The sequence below is a fragment of the Cetorhinus maximus genome, chromosome 25, assembly GCF_964194155.1.
Source record: "Cetorhinus maximus chromosome 25, sCetMax3.hap1.1, whole genome shotgun sequence".
Lineage (NCBI taxonomy): Eukaryota > Metazoa > Chordata > Chondrichthyes > Lamniformes > Cetorhinidae > Cetorhinus > Cetorhinus maximus.
This window is the reverse complement of record NC_135903.1, coordinates 44134906-44148067: the sequence shown is the minus strand read 5'-3', so window position 1 is coordinate 44148067 and position 13162 is coordinate 44134906. Positions and strand designations below refer to the sequence as shown.

Below are 13162 nucleotides of genomic sequence, written 5' to 3'. Positions count from 1 at the left end.
GTATCAGATAAAGCTAGCATACAGGTACAGCAAAGGGAGGCAAATATGACATTGGTCTTTATTGCAGGGGGATGGAGTATAAAAGTAGGGAAGCCTTGCTACAACTGTACAGGGTGTTAGTGAGACCACACCTAGAATACTGTGTAAAGTTTTTGTCTCCTTATTTAAAGAGCGATATACTTGCTTTGGAAGAAGTTCAGAGAAGGTTCACTAGGTTGATTCCTGGGACGAAGGAGTTGTCTTAGGAAAGGTGAAGAAGGTTGGGCCTACATTGATTGGAGTTTAGAAGAATGAGAGGTGATCCCATTGAAAGGTATAAGATTCTGAGTGTAGTAGAAGGATTTGGTACCTAAAGGGTTAACATGGGACAGAGTATAGTACTGGCCATCCAATGTGTAAGAAGGCACATGACCTAGAGCTAAGGCCAGTCCAGAGATAGGTAGCAACATGTAAGGACCAAGTATGAGGCCCTCTCCATACCTTTACCCTCTACTGTAAGTACGTTCATAGTTCAGTACTGTTAATGAAAACTTCTTTGTAACTTCATCAAGACTGCTTCATGGTGTCAAAGCAGTCAGATCACGGGTAGTGACAACAGAACACATCATGGTGGCAGAAGAATAAAAATCCACATACTCTCTAAAAGAAAGAAGAACTCTCAAGAAAAGGGCACTAGCAACGATTCTGCCCTGAAACAATCTCACTCAAGAAGCAAGATGCTGAGAAAACTCACCTGAGAAGCTCCAGAGACACAAGAGCCTGGCAGCAGTAAAAAGGCAGAAGTTAAACTCAAGCAAAAGTTTCCACTGAATCCCTGTGGAAGATCAGCTTCAACAAAGCAGAGCCAGTAGCTAGCAGCCTCCAGGCAAGCCAGTCCTGTGACCCATTTTAAAAAAATTCAATCAAGCAGGAACTCTGTTGTGCATTTCGTTGCGAGCCGGAATTCCAATTTAGCGCCCTGCTCATGTGGCGCTCCGAGTCCGGAATGTCCTGAAATGAAAACAAAGGGATCGAACATGGAGGAATTTAGAAGAAAAACAAATCAGGTGCCTTGCAATTCTTTGGCCTCCCGGCCAGTGAGAATCCAGTCCCTGACCCACAGCACGCCGTCATGACCAAGACGACCCTCATCAGCAACCCAACCTGTAACCATCTTGAGGCTTCCTCTCCCTCAGCGGACCACTGCCACGCTGAATTCACGCTCAAACAGCAAAGTGCATGAAAATCCCTCTTTATCAATTCCGGCGATGCCATCTTGAAATCCTCTTCACTTTTAATTGGACAGCCACACACTAAAATATTTTAAAGATGGAACACAATTCTTCATTACCATCACCAATGTGCCTTACCTATGACCCTTACCGACTTCCCAATTGCAGCTATTGGAGGAAAAGTTTCCTGAGGCACAGCACAGCTACAAGATTAAATAAAAAGTCAGAGGCAGGACCAGTAGGCTGGTTACTTTATTCCATTGATCTGATTGCAGACGATATCATCACCAGGCAAGCCATAGATGAATCATCTGCTAAATACGACAAGGTTTTAAAATCTTTCGACCTTTTCTCCAACCTGAGATCCAACAAGATGTTGGAATGCGCCAAATTTAACAGGAGAGTTCAGCAGACTGGGGAACCTGTCGATTCCTTTATCAACAACCTCTACTGTATGGCAGAAGGATGTGAATATGGAGATTTGAAATCAGAATTCATCTGATACAGAATCGTGGTGGGTGCCACTGATAATTCGCTCTCCGACCTTGATATCTATACACACATTGATATACACACACGCACACACACACACACACACACACACACACACACACAAGCATTGATACACACACACACATTGATATACACACACAATGATCTACACACACACACACATATTGATATACACACATGCACACTCATACTCACACATACACATTGATATATATACATACACACACAAAACACATTTATGTACACAAATACATGAATATATTCACACACATGCGCGCACACAGACGTACACATTGATACACACATAGTTATATGTACACACACACACATTGATATACACACACACATATACACAAACACATTGATACACACACACATACATATATTGAGACGCACACACACCACACACAACACACAACACAAACACACACAACACACTCACACACACACCACACACAATGTTGATATACACACACACACCACACACGCGCATACACATTGATATACACACACACACATTGATGCACAAAAACACGCACACATTGATACACACACAGCGATACACACACTCTTTGACATACATACACAAACATTGATATATGTACACACACAAATTGATATATATACACACAGACACATGGACACACACACATTGATATACACACACACATTGATATATACACACACACATTGACACATACACACATACGCACAGTGACACACATGCACACATTGATATGCACACACACACTGATACACGCACACAGTGTTACACACACACTCAATCTGATACAAATACACACATTGATAAACACACACGCACACACACTGATATATACACACATACATTGATATACACACACACAACACACACATGCACAGATTGATATACAGACACACATGCATACATAACACACATGCACATTGATATATATATATATACACACACACATAGTGATACACACACAGCAGACACACACACATTAATATACACACACAATGATATATATACACACACACACAGTGATATGCATCCACACATTGACACACACACACACTCATACATACAACACACACACACACATTGATATATGTGCATGCACACACACACACATTGATACACACACACGGTGATATATACACACACACACATTGATATACGCACACACACAATACCCACACACACATTGACACACACACATGCGCACACTCACACATACAACACTCACACACACACATGCACAGACTGATATACAGACACACATGCACACATAACACACATGCACATTGATATATATATATATATACATACACACAGTGATAGATCATCACACTTACATACACACAGTGATACACACACACATACACGCAGCAATATATTCGTGCACACACATTGTTATATATACACACATTCGCACAGACACACATTTATATGCACACATACACACAGTGATACACACACATTGATATATATTTATATATATATATATATATATATATATATATACACACACACATACCCACACACATTGATATACGCACACACACAGTGAAACACGCACAGTGATATATATATATACACACACACACACACACAGATATGCATCCACACATTGACACACACACACTCATACATACAACACACACAAACATTGATATACAGACACACATGCAAATACAACACACACGCACACAACATATACACACACACATTGATATATGTGCGTGCACACACACACACATTGATATACGCACACACACAACACTCACACACAACACAAATACACATTGATATATACATACACATTGGTACACACACACACTCACATTGATCCACACACTCACATTGATCCACACACTCACATTGATACACACACAGCAGACACACACACATTAGTATACACACACAATGATATACGCACACACACACTGGCCCCTGGGGGTTGGGGAGGGAGGCATGGGCTGGGTGAAATTGGGGAAGTCATGTCAGATTGGATCCCTGAACCTGAACACTTTACTGACGCAGGACTGAATCAGACAGGCTGCCCTCCCCAAGGAGGGGAGCAGCAACAATTAAAGGCCTAGTTTAGGGCCATTTTACAGCCTCAGCACCATTGGGCAATCCTCCGCCGTGTGTGGAGTGTGGCAGCTAATGGGAGGCAGCCTCCCAAGGCAGCCTGGGAGGGAGGAAGGTTTCTTAAAGCATTGAGTGGTTTATGGACAGTGAAGGCAGCCCCCATGGTCTGAGCGATTTCCCTGGCAGAGTTTCACCTCCAGCACTCGGCCCTGTATTTTTTTTAAAGATATTTATTTGCCTCCCCTCTATGAGCTGCAGAGCCCCTGCACTGGTCCTACTGCACCTGCTGATGCTGCTGTTCAGCCAGCCGTCTGGTGGTGAGCTGCCTGCCTGAATAGGGGGAGATCCCACTGCCCGTCTATGTGTGCTGGAGGGGCGCGATTGCTCCTGATGTCGGACCATCTGTCCAATCGACAAAATTCAGGCCTAAGACACTGATACACACAATTCCACAGTCACTCATACACATTCACTGATACACACACTAATATTCACACGTGATCAGGCTTCATGTCATATGGTCAGAACAACACATGGTCACACTTGCAGGAGTGCCACCTGTCACAGTTGTACACATGTATCAGTCACACCCGCACACTCGCAGCCTGCTGTATCCCTGCCTTCCCTGTTGATAGCCCAGGTTACAGACCCCGGTGAAAAGGCTTCAGCTGCCTCACCCAGTGTGTGGTCAGTTAAAATATCCAACATTTCACATTGGGACACTGAACCATCACTCAGGATTTCCAACACTAAGCTGCATAGTTAATTCGAAAAGTAACAGGAGTGAGAGAAATCCACAAACCGAACAGGACAGACCCCAGACAGGAGAACGCGGAACCGTCACAACACAGAACACAAGGACTTGCAAAACACTCACTGCTGGAGCAACTTTTCACAACCACATTCCAGTCTGCAACAGTTACTTTATGGCCATATAAAAAGCCAGCTCCAAACAAGACTTAATTGTGAGCTGTGAAGGCATTTCAAATATTTCACAGTATATTTAAACTCCCCATCTGCGAAGTATGAAGGTTTGGGTTAGAACGAAGACAACTTTGCTCTATTCACTCATTTCACCTCCTCCCAAAGCCCATGTTCACTCTACCCTATCATGGAGTATTGTGTGCACTTTACCTTATCATGGTCCCTACCCTATCGCCCATTTAACATCCTTCGGCAGCCAGCGTACCCTGTCAAGCTTCTGCTTCATGCATTTAATCTCTTCTGGATGAATGTCTGGTTTTTGAAACATTGAAAGAAACTAGAAGAACAAAGGGAAACATTGTATTTTCATTGCACCTTCACAGGATGCCCCAAAGCACTTTTGAGATATAACCGCTGTTGTAATGTAGTAAACAGAACAGCCAATTTACACAGAGCAAGATCCCACATGCAGGCAATGAGGTAACGGTCAGAGAATTTGTTTTAATGATGCTGGTTGAGGGGTTAATGGTGACCAGGACACCAAGAAGAATTCCCCCCGTTCCTCTCTGAAATAATGTCACAGGATGCCTTACATCCACCTGAAAGGGCAGATGGTGCCTTAGTTTAATGCCTCACCTGAAAGATGGCGCCTCTGACAATGTAACACTTCCTCAGTACTGCACCGACTGAAGTGAGAACTTAGACTTAGTGCTCAAGTCTCAGGAGTGGGGTTTCTAGCTCCCTGTCGCTTGCCATTTTAACACTCCACCCTGTTCTCTTGCCCACATGTCTGTCCTTGGCTTGCTGCATTGTTCCAGTGAAGCCCAACGCAAACTGGAGGAACAGCACCTCATCTTCCGACTAGGCACTTTACAGCCTTCCGGGCTGAATATTGAATTCAACAACTTTAGATCTTAAACTCCCCCTCCCCCCATCCCCACCCCATTTCTCCCCCCTCCCTTTTTTTTCAATAATTTATATAGATTCTTCTTTTCCCACCTATTTCCATTATTTTTAAATCTAAAACTAAAACTTTGTTAGTCTTTCCACCCCACCCCCACTAGAGCTGTACCTTGAGTATCCTGTCTTCCATTCTTAATTGCACTTTTCTTAGACAATATCACCACCTTCAACACCTCTTTGATCCTTTTGTCTGTGACATCTTTTGATTATCTGCTCCTATCACTGCTTGCTTATCTCCACAATCACCACACCCTCAACTTCTCTCTCCCCCCGCCCCTCCACCTTAAACCAGCTTATATTTCACCTTTCTCCTAACTATACTCAGTTCTGCCGAAGGGTCATGAAGACTCAAAACGTTAACTGATTTCTTCTCCACCGATGCTGCCAGACCTGCTGAGTTTTTCCAGGTAATTCTGTTTTTGTTTTGGATTTCCAGCATCTGCAGTAGCTTTTAGCTTTTTGTTTTTATCTCCATTATTACAATGTTGTGATTTACTTTTTCTTGTGTTACACAGTGTCACTCTGGATTATCCAGTGTCACTCTGGATTATCCAGTGTCACTCTGTATCACCCAGTGTCACTCTGGATTATCCAGTGTCACTCTGTTTCACCCAGTGTCACTCTGGATTACCCAGTGTCACTCTGTATCACCCAATGTCACTCCAGATTATCCAGTGTCACTCTGGATTATCCAGTGTCAGTCTGTGTTACCCAGTGTCACTCTGTACACAAGAACACATGAATTAGGGCAGGAGCAGGCCATTTGACCTCGAGCCTGCTCTGCCATTCAATAAGATCATGGCTGATCTGACTGCGGCTCAACCCCACTTGCCACCCTTACTCCCTTGTCGATCAGTAATCTGTCTAACTCAGCCTTCAATATATTCAATGACCCAGTCTCCACTGCTCTCTGCGGAAGAGAATTCCACAGGCTAACAACAGCCTGAGAGAAGAGATTTCCTCCTCATCTCAGTCTTAAATGGGAGAGTCTTATGTTGAAACTGTGTTCCCTAGTTCCAGTCTCTCCCACAAGGGGAAACATCCTCTCGGTATCCACCCTGTCAAGTTCCCTCGGGATCTTAGATATCTCAATAACACCACCTCTCATTCGTCTAAATTTCAATGGTACAGGCCCAACCTCCTCAACCTTTCCTCATAAGACACCCCCTTTGTCCCAGGAATCAGGTGAGTGAACCTTCTCTAAATTACTTTTGATGCAATTATAACCTTTCTTAAGTAAGGAGACTAAAACTGTACACAGTACTCCAGATGCCATCCATAGCAACACTTCCCTTTCCCTTCCCATTCCCCTTGCAATAAAGGCCAACATTCTAGTTGCCTAATCACTTGCTGTATCTGCATACTAACTTTCTGTGATTCATGTACCAGGGCACCCAGATCCCTCGGTACCACTGAATTCTGCAATCTTTCTCCATTTAAATAGTATATTGTCTTATGGTCTCGGCTGAGGTTACTACTGGACAAGCCTAATCCCAGAGCGGAACCCAGCTTGATAGATCTGAACTTTTATTTGTTTGTTTAGATATGTGGAGAGTGGCTACTGAACAGAGTCACCAGAGTCAGCTAATAACCTTTTAACAAAAGCATAAAACAATTATTAAACAAGAAAAGATGAACTATATTACAATAATCCTTCACCCACAAGTACACCTTTACGGATATATACAGATCTGTAAGGATAGCACAAGTTACAAAAACTATGTTATACTCTAATGTTGACAGTAAGTACAGGCCATGTAAACTAACTGGCAATCTGCGGCACACCACACTCAGAAACCAAGTGACAGATGCCACCTCAACCAGATTCTATGGATCTCTCCACAACTCTTCACAGATGCTTGTCACACCCTGAGCCGACCAGTCTCATGAACTGTCTTTCACATGAGTGTTTCCAATCTCTACCCCCAAGAACTTGTCTTGGAATCTTCTCCCAAACCGACGCTTTCTCTCAGATGCCTTCCACAAGGGTTCACCCCCAGGGTTTTGAACTCTCCTTCTGATGTTCCTCTCCTCACCACATGCATTCAAGCTTTCTTCCATGCATTCTCTCTCTCAGACTCAGTTGCCAACAGTACATCACTGCTTCACATGCCCATAGCAAAGAGTTACAGGCCTTCAATTGTCTCTTTGGACCTTCTGGCCTCTCACAAGCCTTTATCTCTTTCAGCTTGAAGCTTGGAGCCTTTCTCTGCCCCGCACTTTTAGCACCACTTAACAGGACCTTTTCCAGGTTCCTGTCCTTCCTTTGACTAGAAGGTCTTCTTGGGACTTTCTCCTGTTCCACTCCCCTGGAATTGGGGACTTTCCTCTTTAGCTTGGGACTTGCTATCTGTCCCTTTTGCTCAGTCCCTCCCTGGCAGCTACTTTCAATAAACCTTAGCTTGGGACTGGCTAAATGCCCCTTCTAGGCTGTTTCTGCCAGGTAGCTGTCTTCAAAACTGAACTCAAAAACTGATGTTTCTAGTTTCTTTTGTGTGTGTCTGTGGGATGGACCTGCCTCTCTGGAGCCCTGACAGCCCAGTTTTTTTACTCTTGTGTTTGCTTAACTTCTCTTACAGTCGTATACTCTCATTAGAAATGCAGGCACCTTTTAAGGTGTAACTAAAACTCAACTTGACCTTTTCTTAACACACAGATACAGAAATACAAACATTAAAGCTAAAACTCATTCCTAACACCAACAAATACAAGATAACTTACTTAAACTATCTCTATTCCCTAACACTGCTTTTCTATTCTTTCCGCCAAAGTGGACAATTTTTTAATATGGGACATTTTCCCACATTATTCCATCTGTCAAATTTTTCCCCACTAACTGAACCTACCTACATCCTGTTGTAGACTCTTTGGCCAGGATTTTTTGGACGGCAGGTTTTCCCTTCCCACCATCTGAAGTACCAATGGAGAACACATCTCCATTGATACTGCGACCTGCAGCCATTTAACGCTCCAACAAGCCTTAATTGGCTTCAAGCGGGACTTCTGCCCCTCACTCAGGAGAAAGTCCCACCTTGGAAAGTTGCCGGCCAATCAGATTGGCCAGCAGCTCTCTGGCGCCAGAAGCTGCGATGGACAGGACTGGGACTGCAAGCGGTCCCCAAAGCCCAAGTCCTGGGAGTCCAACATCAGGTCAATTTTGGTGGTCTCAGGGCGAGGAGGGGAGGCAAGGCCTGGGGAGGCGGACAGAGGGGGACTGGGGTGTGGGAGGAGCCCATTCAGGGGCCAGACCTTTCGGTGGGGGGGGGGGCCCAATGTTAAACAGAGGCTGCTGATGGAGGAGCATCCACCCACCTTCCTGGCCGAGCTCTGAACCGGGTTAATTTTCAGGCTCCTGCTGAACTCCTCCTGCCAACCTGGAAATCGAGGCTGGGTGGAAAACAGCCTTTAAGTGGTCAATAATTGGCCACTTAAGAGCCTCAATTGGGGCAAGAGTGGGCAGGCCTCACCCAGTCCAACATAAAATTGTGGAGAGGTCGGGGCAGGCGGGAACCCATCGGGAAGGCCACCCGGCAAATGTTACGCTCACATCCTGCCCACCCTGCCAGGGCCAGGGTGTCAGGGCGTAGGGAGGGGAGGAGTGTCAAATTCTGCCTTTACATCCTCTTCACAAGTTACTTTCCTCCTGATCCTTGTGTCATCAGAAAATTTAGCAATAATACATTTGGTCCCTTCATCCAAGTCATTAATATAGATAGTAAATTACTCAGTATTACCCGGTATCCACCTGATTTACCCAGTGTCAATTTCTGCTGCTTTCTGTATTGTATTGTTTTCTGTGGTTGTGCAGCCAAGTAAAAGAGAGCGTGTGAAATACCAAGAGTGGTTTCTACAGTAACCCTGCCAAGTTTGTTGTAGGGGCATGTCAGAATGTACAACTTGGAGGAGTTGTCGATTGCCATAAAGCCAATGAGGTCAGTGTGTCAATGATCAATGCTAGAACCTGTTAACTAATAACATGGAGCTCCTAGTGTTGTTAGGTTAAGGTACTGATATGTGGCCAAGATAAAGAAACATACAGAAACACAGTGGGCACACACAGACTGCTTCTGTCTCCCCAGCATCTGTCTGACTCATCTTACAAGTGGTTGCTCCGTGGTCAGCGCACTGTATATACAGAGGGCCTCCCATGTGTTATAAGCAGCTTGCCAGAGCCAGTGAAATATCTTCACACACAACTGACAAGCTAAACACATCACGCAGTATTGCAATCACACACAGCAGTGAACAAAAATACCAAGAAAGCTATCAAAACCAATCAGGGATTAGTACAGATGGAAGTTGAGAATGTCTCCTGTTGTACATTCCCTGTTCAATTTTCAGCATGTTCAGCAATAGAAATCCCGAAACGACTGCGACTGTTACTGTCAACACTGGGCATCCAGGTGAATTGCATTCCAAGTTTAATGAAGGTTTTAAGCTGCTTTTTGCTTCAGTTATGCTGAGCTTTGGTTTGATCCAATCTGGAGCACTGGATTCAGTTCTGGGGACCACGCCTCAGGGAGAATAAATCAACCTTCAGCACAGATTCACCAGGTTCACCCAGGCCCGAAAGGGTTAAACTCTGAAGATAAGTTGTGTAAAAGCCAGGGGCAGGATTTTCGCTGGGGAGGTTGACCTGTATCCTTTAAAAGGGGCCCTGGCCACCATATTTTCATTCTGGGGAGGTAGGGGTGGGGTGAAGCTGGGCCTGTCACCTCGGGGGCAGCTCAGAGGTGGCCAAAGAGGTGGATGAGCTAGAAGGCCCACCTCGGTTCTCTGGGACTTCAGCCCAGTTGTATTAAAAGCTGTTAGGTCCTCACCCCTCACATCCCCTCACCCTCCAAACCCCTCCATGCCCTCTCATACCCATGCACCCTCCATGCCTCCTCATACACCATGCCCTCTCCATGCCACCTTATACTCCCTTTCCCCCTCATATATCAAATACCCCCTCCAGGTCCTCATATCCCCCATGCTCCTTCCATGTTCCCTTATATTCTTTATGCCACCTCTATGCTGCCACCTCTCCCCCATACCCTCCATATCCATTCACCAAGAATTCACTATGGGCAGACCTCAAGAGCCATGTAGAGATGAAAAAGTAAACTTCTAATCACCTATCAGAGCTCTCACGCCAACTGACTTAATACTGAAAAAAAGTCTCATCCAAGAAACCCATTCAAAAATGTAAATCCTCTCAAGTGTATTTGTCGTAAAACCAAACAAACATCTATTCCACTAACCATATTCAAGACAGGTAATTATTGAATAACCTCTTAAAACTGCCAATAAAAATGTGTATACAGCCCCCTGCTGAGATAAGTGGTACCGAACCTTTTGAAACTCAGCCAAGCATTCTTAATGGGCTCAGCTATAATAATGAACATTGGGAAATATAAACAATGGAGTCTATTGAAATTGCAAAAACTGGTGGATGACGATGAATGCACTCTAGCAGCAGGTGTCGGGTTTTTTTCCACACTGAATAAAAACTTCAGGCTGTTTTTCTTTCAATTTTAAAGAGCTTGGATTTAAATCACTTCAGATCATGACACTTAAACGGACCTTTAATTTGACTTTCACAAGCATTGATGCCTCCTCCAAGGAATTGTGGTTCCCACACAGTGGGTTAAGGCCCTTGGAACAATAAAAAAGGAGCCTGTTTGTACTCGGCACTAATCTCAAATGGCCCAGCAGACTTGTGTTTCAAGCCTATACAATTCATGCCCCTGCCCCCATCCCCTCAGTCTCCACAGGCCTAGCTTTATATTTCCTTGAGGTTAAAAGGTCGAGGGGTGAGCTGACTGAAGTGATAAAGGGATTGTATTCGATGGTTACAGAGAAATTATTCTCTCTGGTGGGTGAGTCCAGAACAAAGGGTCATAACCTTAAAATTAAGAGTTAGGTCATGTAGGCGAAATCAGAAAGCACTTCTTCACACACAGGGTATTGGAGACCCGGAACTTTCCTTCAAAAATAAAGGCTTTGGTTGCTGGGGGTCATTGGAAATTTCAAAACTAAGATTCATCAAATTTATTAGGTAAGGTATCACATAATATGGATCAAAGGCCGATAAATTAATTGAGGAGCAGCTGAACTATAACTGAATGACAGAACAAGCTCAAGGGGTTGAATGGCCTGTATTTGTTTTTACACAATTGACTCAAGAGGCTGAATGGTTTCATTCCATTTTTATGTAACTGACTCGGGCTGAATGGCCTCATTCTGTCCCTATGTTAATTTTTTGGCATAGTCCAGGTTCTAGGCTATAAATGATGGTGAGGGCCTGACTATAAATTCTGTAAAGGTCCTCTGGCCTGTCAAGGCCATTCCTTCCACACATTGAACAACTCTCAGAGCCTAATGTTTCGTATATTCCATCAGTGAGTGCAATTCAAAAGTAGTTCCTTGGCTGTAAAGCACTTGTGACAACCTGAGGTCTAATGCAAAACTTTCTTTTTCTACTCACATGGCTCCAAAATTTCTATCCAATCCCCCCAAAAAAGTAAACTATGGTCAGGACTCCCAGTCGACTGTCTGCATGAATTGAGAATATAAGAAGTTAAGAAATAGCACCAGGATAAACTATAGGGCCTATGGAGCCTGCTCCACCATTCAATAAGATCAACCCCACATCCTCACACTATTCGCAGGTTCTTTCATTCCCTCATTATCCAAAAACCTCTAAATGTTAGTCATGAATATGCTCATTAATGAACATTCACAGCTCTCAGTGAAGAAACGTCTCCTCTTTTCAGCCCTAAATGGTTGACCCCTTATCCTGAGACTGTGTCCTGTAGTTTTGGACACCCCAGCCAGAGGAAATAACTTCTGAGCACACACTGTAGAGTAAAGGGTTAACACCAGAAGCACATGATCTGATGTAATGATGATGTAACATCGCATGATTGAGTAACAGATCGGGAGGGAGAAGAAGTTCCAGCCTCATGCAGAGTTCCCAATATGTACATAGTAGCTGTAAATAAAGAGTGATGGTTTTAACAAACTACCGTCTCAAACAGCTTACGTTGGGAGAATTGACAAGTCCCAAAGAGCCCCTTCTAGACCCAAAGCACACGACGAAACATGGTGGGGCAGTGGACAGTGAGTAAAAGATCCAGGAATATTTTAAGCAGCAGCTACAGATTTGGAAATTTAAGAGATCCTTCAGAGAAGGACAAAAAGAGCAGATTCAAGACTCACTAAAAAGCTGGTGCAACAGATACAAGCTGAGACACAGGCCTGGAGCCCAGGCAGCAGTGAGCACAAATCTGAAGCACCAGTGAAGCAGCAACAATTCCAGGACTCAGTAGAAACATGGAATCCACACTACCACCCCCAGTACCATTTCAGAGCGCTGAAGGGTTGCAACAGGCCCAGAACTATGATAGCGGGAGAAAGAGGTTCACGAGATATAGAACTGTGTCTGGTTTACACAAAAAAGATCAAAAACATCAGGTCAGAGCACTACTTT

General features: G+C 44.1%; 1 protein-coding gene across 1 annotated transcript in view; it reads right to left on the bottom strand.

The window, feature by feature from the left end:
- Window positions 1–13162, bottom strand: part of LOC144667704 (parathyroid hormone/parathyroid hormone-related peptide receptor-like) — a 105330-nt gene that overhangs the window by 80916 nt on the left and 11252 nt on the right. The window contains exon 3 of the mRNA XM_078529158.1: window positions 734–759. Within this exon, the coding sequence (XP_078385284.1) occupies window positions 734–759 (26 nt within the window). The remainder of the gene's footprint in view (window positions 1–733; window positions 760–13162) is intronic.